We start from the raw sequence: 7,679 nt of genomic DNA on the forward strand, positions 1-7,679 counted from the left end.
CATTGTCTGAGCTGCCCGCTTGGCCGCCGCCCCACCACGGCCATTCCCTGTGTGTTTGCTTACATGAGCTCATGCATCCCAGGTCCTCCGATCTCTCTGGCACCCACATCTACACCTGCCCCGGGCTAAACAGGAAACTGAGCTAAGTAAATACGGGAGCCGGCTACATAAATTCCAGCCATATGTCTAGTGTCAGCTAATGGAACGGGAGCCCGGAGGATGCTCTCATGGCTACGGGTAAGGAGGGGCTGGGAGCCAGGACCCCTGGGTTCTATCCACATGACTGGGAGGGGAGTGAGATCTAGTGGGTTAGTGCAGGGGGCTGGAGCCAGGACTCCTGGGGTCTATGTCCGGGCAGGGTGTGACTGATGCAATGGGTTCTCCCCCCCGGGATGCCACCTGGAACTGGGGTACCACTGAGCCCCCTGACCCACCAGCCTGGGCTCCCTCTCACACCGTACTGCAGTGACAAGCTACCAGGCCAGCTGCTCAGGCACGCACCCTCTCTGGAGTATAAACCCCAAATTATCAGATCTTGCGCTGCACAGGGAACTGTACAGCGCAAGCTCATAAAATTCACCCCCTCCCTCAATGTGGAGAGGAATATTCCACACCCTTCGCCCCTGAGCTACTCATGAACCAACAACAGAGAGGCTCCAGCCAATTCCCCCCAGCTACCCAGCCTAGGACCCCACACCGGTACCATCCTGCCATGGTCAGAAGCCTGAGCAGTGTAAGTTCTTTGACCAGTCCGTCCCCCTCGCCCCGGGCCTCTCCATGTGGAGAGGACATGCACACGCCTTTTGTTACCTGAGCTAAGATTCCCAAGCATTTCAACCAAAATTCATTGTTTTAGATAAAGTATAACACAGATTTATTAACTGCAGAGTCTACATGATTATAAGTGGTAGGTATAAAAAGCAGTGATAGTTACCAAACAAAACAAACTAAACATGCAATCTAAATCTTCAACCGCTAAGACACTAGGCAGTATTTGCATCTAGCAGTTTTCTCCACTCAATGGATGTTACAGTTCACAATTCACAGGTTTCTCTCTTGTCTCCTCTGCTGAAGTTCTCTCTCTTCTCCATGTCCTTGTGCTTGCAGCGTAGGTGGGGGAGGAGAAGAGGCCAAGCCATGCAGCCTCTGCCCCTTATTTTATATCCTTAGCCCGTGTGCTTAGATGACACTTACCCAGACCCATCCTAGTGGGCTTTGCTGAGTGACAGTGATCAAGTAAATCCCCCATTGTGTGGTGCTTGTGCAACTGTCATTGAATTGTAAATCCCTTGATTGCAACTCCCCTGTGGATGAAAGGCCGGTGAACGCCCACCTGGGCAGAGGTCACCACCCTTGTAGGAAGGACTCTCAAACTTACAACATATTTCACTGACAACAATATAGTAAAATCTTATAACTTCATGCACACTAACGATACACATATTTAGACAGAGCAATGGCTTTCAGCAGATCATGACCTTTAATATGATATCTTACATTCATGCTTTGTATGACACATAACAATCATATGACATTGGTGAATACAGGGTTCCAGGGTGTTTCTTTGGGGTACAGAGTGCCACAGAGGGGAGTGGGATCTAGTGGGTTGGAGAGGGAGTGGCCTGGAGCCAGGACACCTGGGTTCTACCCCCAGTCCAGGGACAGTAGTGAGATCTAGTGAGTTGGAGGGGAGGGGGCTGGCTACCAGGACTCCTGGGTTCCTTTGGCAACTGATGAGCCTATTCTCCTCTGTAGGAGCCGAGAAGATGAGTTTGAATGTTTCCATCCCACTGGTTCTCACCGTCTACATCTTCACCTTCCTGATCGGTCTCCCATCCAACCTCCTGGCCTTCTACACCTTCCTGATGAAGGTCCGCCAAAAACCCACCCCCGTCGACATCCTTCTCCTCAACCTCACCATATCCGACATCTCCCTCCTCATCTTCCTCCCCTTCAAGATGGTGGAGGCCATCTCAGATAGGGCATGGACCTTGACGGCTTTCCTCTGCCCACTCACCAGCTTCTTCTTCTACAGTAGCATCTACATCAGCTCCCTCTTCCTCATGGCCATCAGCGTTGATCGCTACCTGGGGGTGGCCTTTCCCATCAAGTACAAGCTTCGGCGCCGTCCGGCTTATGCTGTTGCCACCTCCGTGGTGTTCTGGGTGGTCACCTGCGCCCACTGCAGCATCGTCTACATCGTGCAGTACGAGGTCCTGAGCCCCAATGGGACCACAACCTCCAATAGCACGTCCCACTGCTATGAACGTTTCTCCCCTACACAGCTCCAAATCGTGCTCCCAGTCCGGCTGGAGTTCTTCGTCGTCCTGTTCTGCCTCCCCTTCACCATCACCATCTTCTGCTACGTCAACTTCGTCCGCATTCTAGTTGCCCTGCCCAAGATCCCAACCCGGAGAAAGCAGCGGGCCGTGGGACTGGTTCTGGCCACATTGTTCAACTTCATAGTCTGCTTCGCCCCCTACAACCTGTCCCACGTGGTGGGCTTTGTCCAGAACAAGAGCCCCTCCTGGAGGGTGTACGCTCTTCTCCTCAGCACCATCAACGCCGCCTTGGACCCCGCCATCTTCTACTTCTCCTCCAGTGCCATCCAACGGGTCTTCGCCAACTGCCTGGCCACCCTGTGGCACAAACTCAGCGCCATCTTGGCCCGGTACCATCTCCACTGCTTGACTCGCTGCGGGGAAGGGGGCAGAGAGGGGGAAGTGACCAGTGGGATGGAGGCTGAGGAGTTGATGACTTGATTTCCTGGATGAGACCGACTCCCTGCTTCCTCCGCAGAGCCTTCCTTGTTCCAGGCTCTGCAGAAGCAAGAGTTAGGTGTGACGGGTTCCCCCCTCCCGGATCTGAGGTACCACTGAGTCCTCTAACCTACCAACCTGGGCTCCCTCTCGCACTGTGTTGCTATGACAAGTTACCAAACCTACCAGCCTGCACTTTCACCGGCATATATACTAGTAGGAACCCACCCAACTGCAGTTACACGCAGCTCTCTGACCAGCTCCTGCATGGGAAAGCTACTCCCAGCTCCTCAGGCACGCACCCTCACTGGAGTATAAACCCAAACTCCACATCATAAGCTCATAAAATTCACCTCCTCCCTCAATGTGGAGAGGAATATGCAACAGCCTTTTGCCCCTGAGTTATGATGCCCACACACTGGTTTAGATAAAGCAAAAACAAGTTTATTACTTACAAAAGATAGATTCTAAGTGATTATAAGTGATAGCTAACAGAGCAAAGCAGATTACCTAGCAAATAAACAAAGAAACACAAACTAAGCTTAATATGAGTAGCGGATTCTCACTCTAAAAATCCCTTTAGCCTGGATCCAGCACTTCCCCCAGTTCAGTCTTTGTTCCTCAGATGTTTTCAGGAGTCTTTGTGTGTGTGGAGTGAAGAACCCCAGATGAAGTCACTCCCCGCCTCGTGTAGCTTTTGCATATGGTGAGAACCTTTTGTTCCCAAAGCTTGGTTCCCATGCCCGGTCAGTGGAAAAACAATGACATCTCAAAATGGAGTCTAGAGACATGCGATCACATCCCATGTCTTTGTAGAGTCACAGCAGCCATTACTCGGAGGCTATTTGGAGCATTCTCAGGAAGGGTCCCCGGGTGGGAGCTAAGCTTCTCCTAAGGCCTATTGTTTTTTTCTAATGACTCATTGCTCTGAATAGGCCCTTCCCCAGCCACTATCTAGACTGAAAACATCTTGTCTAGTGGCATTACCCAGGTGTAACTATATTTGAAATACAGATTATATATATTCAATATTCATAACTTCAGATACAAAATGATACATGCATACAAATAGGATTATCATATTCAGCAAATCATAACTTTTCCAATGACACCTCACATGACTTATCTTGCATAAAATACATTGTAATTATGTCATAATCATATCATAACGTCACTGTGAAGATGGGCGGCAGTGTCACACTGGGGATGGCATCTTGTGTTCTTTTCTGCACCTCCCGAGAGGGCCGTAGGCCTCCGTAGACACCATCATGCGGCAGGGCTTGGAGTCGGTGCCCAACTTCCACAAGGCTTTGGCCTACTTGAGCTTCAGAGTCGTTGGCCAAACTTGCACAGGGGTTTGGCCCACCTCCAGTTGCGGTTGCCATGGTGTCAATGGCCTTCCTGTGCTGCTGCTGGGCCATGAGCAGTACTGGGTTTACAATGGCGTCAGTTGTACCGGGCCCACCCTCAGAAGAAGCCCTGGCGCCTGCACCCCCCTTGCTGCGCCCCGAGGCCCCATCCCCGCTTGGCCTCTGCCCCCAAATCCCTGCTTGCTGTTCGCTCCTATCCACCCCTTCCCCCACTCCTTGCTCTCTCCTCTCCGTCCCCTTTGCCCCGTACGAGCGACGGGCAGGGCCTCCAGGGCACGAGGCTAAGCAGAGGAGGGACTTTGGGGCAGAACGAGGGGTGGGGCCACGGTCCAGGCGCCGGGGTCCAGAAAAGATTCATCTATCCCTGGCCACGAGCGATTGGCCACGCGCCCCACGGACTTCGGCCTACTTCAGCTTTGGAGTGGGTGGCCCAACTTCCAAAAGGATTGCTGGAGCTCTCAGGGTCAGGGTTGCCATGGTTTCAAGGGCCTTCCTTTGCCGCTGCTGGCTCACAAGTGAAACATAGACCGATTTCAGCTGGTGGGTCCTCCCAGCGCCCTCCACCCACTCTGGGTCTTTCCTTCTCCGTGCTTAGGCCAACGGGCAAGCAAGCTACTATGGGTTGTAACTGCAAGAGGGGAACCAACTGAGGGTTGCTTGAGGGAGAGCAAACAGGCTGGGCTGAGCTTGTCCCGTTTCAGGGGAAGCATTTAGTGGCAGATGAACGAGGACCAGGCTCCGTGAGGGGCCTGTGGGCCCCGAGTTTGCCCTTGTTGAGCTATGGAGAGCTCCTCCTTCTTGGCCACTAGTATTAGTGCGTGTTGGCCTCTGTGGAAATGTAGTTCCCACCTCAGTGGGACTGGAACGCAAGAGGCTGCAGCCCAGCACGCTACTGCTTGAGCTAAAGGAGCAGTGCCATGTGTTGGTGGCAGTAGTAGGGCGGTTTGGACTCTGGACCTTCACCATCAACGCACGACGCAAGCGGAAGGGCCAGCGCCACTTGGTAGCAGCGGTGGGAACAGGCTGTTATTGAGCAGGATTTGAACGCAGGACTTCCAGCACCACAATGACAGGCTCATGTGATCTAAAAGCGGAGTGGCTTTTGCAGCAGTAGTGAGGCTGTTATCCTCCAGGTTGGTGGGGGATGGGCGATTAGCAGGCACACGTACAATGGACACTGCTCCCTGTGGGTCTGTTCCAGGTCCTGCACCTCCTCCCTTCGCTGGTGGATCTGGCGCCCCCCAGGGGCAGTGACTTTAGCTACGTATTAAATAAAATTATTGATTTATTACCCAATTGAGATTATATTCTTATTATTCTTCAGGGCCAGTGGAGTGGGTCTATGGGTTAAAGTTAGGGGGGTGCTGGGGACCAGGACTCCTGGGTTCTATCTGTGGGAGGGGACCATGGCTAGGAAGTAGGACACACATTGTCACTGGTGACTTTTAATTAACTGCAGGGAGTGAGTCTAGCACCGCAGGTGAGCAAATAGCATCTCTGTGGTGCTGATATTAACAGGGGTTAATGGATAACTGGGCCAGGCAGGGCCTGGGGCAGCTTGGTGATCTCGCATGGGCAGCTGGAGGAACCACTGGCTTCCAGGCCACGGGACACCCCTTTCCCTGGGGCTTCTGCAGAGCAGGAGCCCACTCACACCGCCCCCCTGTACACACAGACTGTAAGTGTAACTTTAACAAAGCAGCCTTTGGCGGGACACTACTGAGAGCATCAATTCAGGACATATTGCTTAAAGCAGGGCAGACACAGCCCCAGGCTGGGGGGGGGTCCTTTACTCCGGACCAGCCAAACAGAGAAGACTCTGGTTTCACCCCAGTGGCTAACCAGAAGCTATACAAGCAATTCCCTCGGACACACCAGTTTCCCAGTATCACCACCAGTGCCACTCCTTAGGGGGATGACTGGTTATGAAAACCAACACCCCAGTAAAAGAAAAAAGGTTCTCCTGATCCCAGAGGACCAAGCCCCAGACCCAGGTCAATATATAAGTCAGCTCTTACCCACAAATCACGCTGTTGCCAATCCTTCAGAATCTAAAATCTAAAAGTTTATTCATAAAAAGAAAGAAATAGAGATGAGAGTTAGAATTGGTTAAATGGAATTAGTTACGTACAGTAATAGCAAAGTTCTTGGTTCTGGCTTGTAGCAGTGATAGAATAAACTGCTGGCTTACCTCAAGTCTCTGGAGCACATCTCCAGCTGGGATGGGTCACTCAGTCCATTGTTTAGAGCTTCCGTTTGTAGCAAAGATCCTCCAGAAGTAAGAAGCAGGATTGAAGACAAGATGGAGAAGATGCAGCTGCCTTTTATCGTCTCTTGCCGTGCGGCCTTTCTTTCCTTGTTTCAAGCATTATAGGCTGTGTCAAATGGATGGGCCAGAAAGTCCAGGACTTTGTCCTCCACCCCCACTGCAAGGAGCTCAGGGGAGGGGAGTGGGACCTGTATGCAGCATCTGTCCGTCCCCCCGCCCCCCATACACACACACACACACACACACTGCGCTCACCCCATCCCCCCCAGCTCTGCCAAAGCTCCCACGTAAGCGAACGATGGGAAGCTCGTTCAGGGCCAGCCCAGGAATCACCCTGACACGAAAGCGAGCGTCTATCAGTCTTGCTATCGGCCCCTAGCCCGCCAGATGGCCCTGGAGATTCAGTGCTTATGTGCCGAAGCGCAGGGTAGAAATCCCCAGCTGCAGATGCAGGCAGATTGTAGCCGATTAACCATGGGGCCGGCCAGCATAGGGGCCAGGCATGACTGCTGGGGAGAGCCCCCATCCTCCCCCTGCAGTACAGCGCCCCATAGTCATCAGGGTCATCGGGGCCAACCCTGGATGCAGGAGGAGATCCGCCCCCCACCCCTGCAGAACAGCTCCCCCTAGTGCCCCTCTGGGGTCGGCAGTGAGTTCACCCCACTGAGCGCACACACTCTGTTCCATGATGCTCTTGTGAGCCTGTGGTGTGTGAATGTCCCATGGGTGCGTTAGTGTGGTGAGATTTAGTGCAGCTGGGGTGAGCAGCAGTGGGGTGGCAGCACTTCAGGGTGACAAGCCAGGCCCCCAGAGATCTGCGCAGAGCTCACCCCGGAGCTGCAGGGGTGGAATAGCAAAAGGAGAGCTCCCCTCAGCACGGAGGAGCACGTGTCTGTCGCCATCTGGAAATTTGTCACCCAATTTATCAGGACCTAGCTCATTTGGGGTTAGTAGATAAATCACTGGGCAGTTGTCATGGAGGTGCATGCTGCTTCCAGGAGGGTGATGCTCAGGAGGTTGCTGGTGGAGGGGCACGCTGAGGGTTCCCGAAATGGGGGCATTGATGGGACCCATCTGCCTATTCTTTGCTCCCCACGCCAGGCCTCGGAGTTCATAGAATCATAGAATCATCTAGTCTGACCTCCTGCAAGATGCAGGCCACATAAGCCGATCCCCCCACTCCTTTAGCAAGCGACCCCTGCCCCATGCTTCGGAGGAAGGCGAAAAACCTCCAGGGCCACAGCCAATCTACCCTGGAGGAAAATTCCTTCCCAACCCCAA

At 53.1% G+C, this 7,679-nt stretch overlaps 1 protein-coding gene across 1 annotated transcript; it reads left to right on the forward strand.

The window, feature by feature from the left end:
• The first annotated feature begins 1,766 nt into the window (after positions 1-1,766).
• Positions 1,767-2,762, forward strand: LOC123352084 (free fatty acid receptor 2-like). The gene has a single exon (XM_044991813.1). It carries the CDS (start codon positions 1,767-1,769, stop codon positions 2,760-2,762), a length of 996 nt encoding a protein of 331 aa, XP_044847748.1.
• Positions 2,763-7,679: the final 4,917 nt, after the last annotated feature.

The sequence above is a fragment of the Mauremys mutica genome, chromosome 17, assembly GCF_020497125.1.
Source record: "Mauremys mutica isolate MM-2020 ecotype Southern chromosome 17, ASM2049712v1, whole genome shotgun sequence".
In the NCBI taxonomy this organism is placed as follows: domain Eukaryota; kingdom Metazoa; phylum Chordata; order Testudines; family Geoemydidae; genus Mauremys; species Mauremys mutica.

Bases quoted from the DNA above. Each gene is read 5' to 3' on its own strand.
- LOC123352084 (XM_044991813.1), top strand. From the start codon at position 1,767: ATGAGTTTGAATGTTTCCATCCCACTGGTTCTCACCGTCTACATCTTC.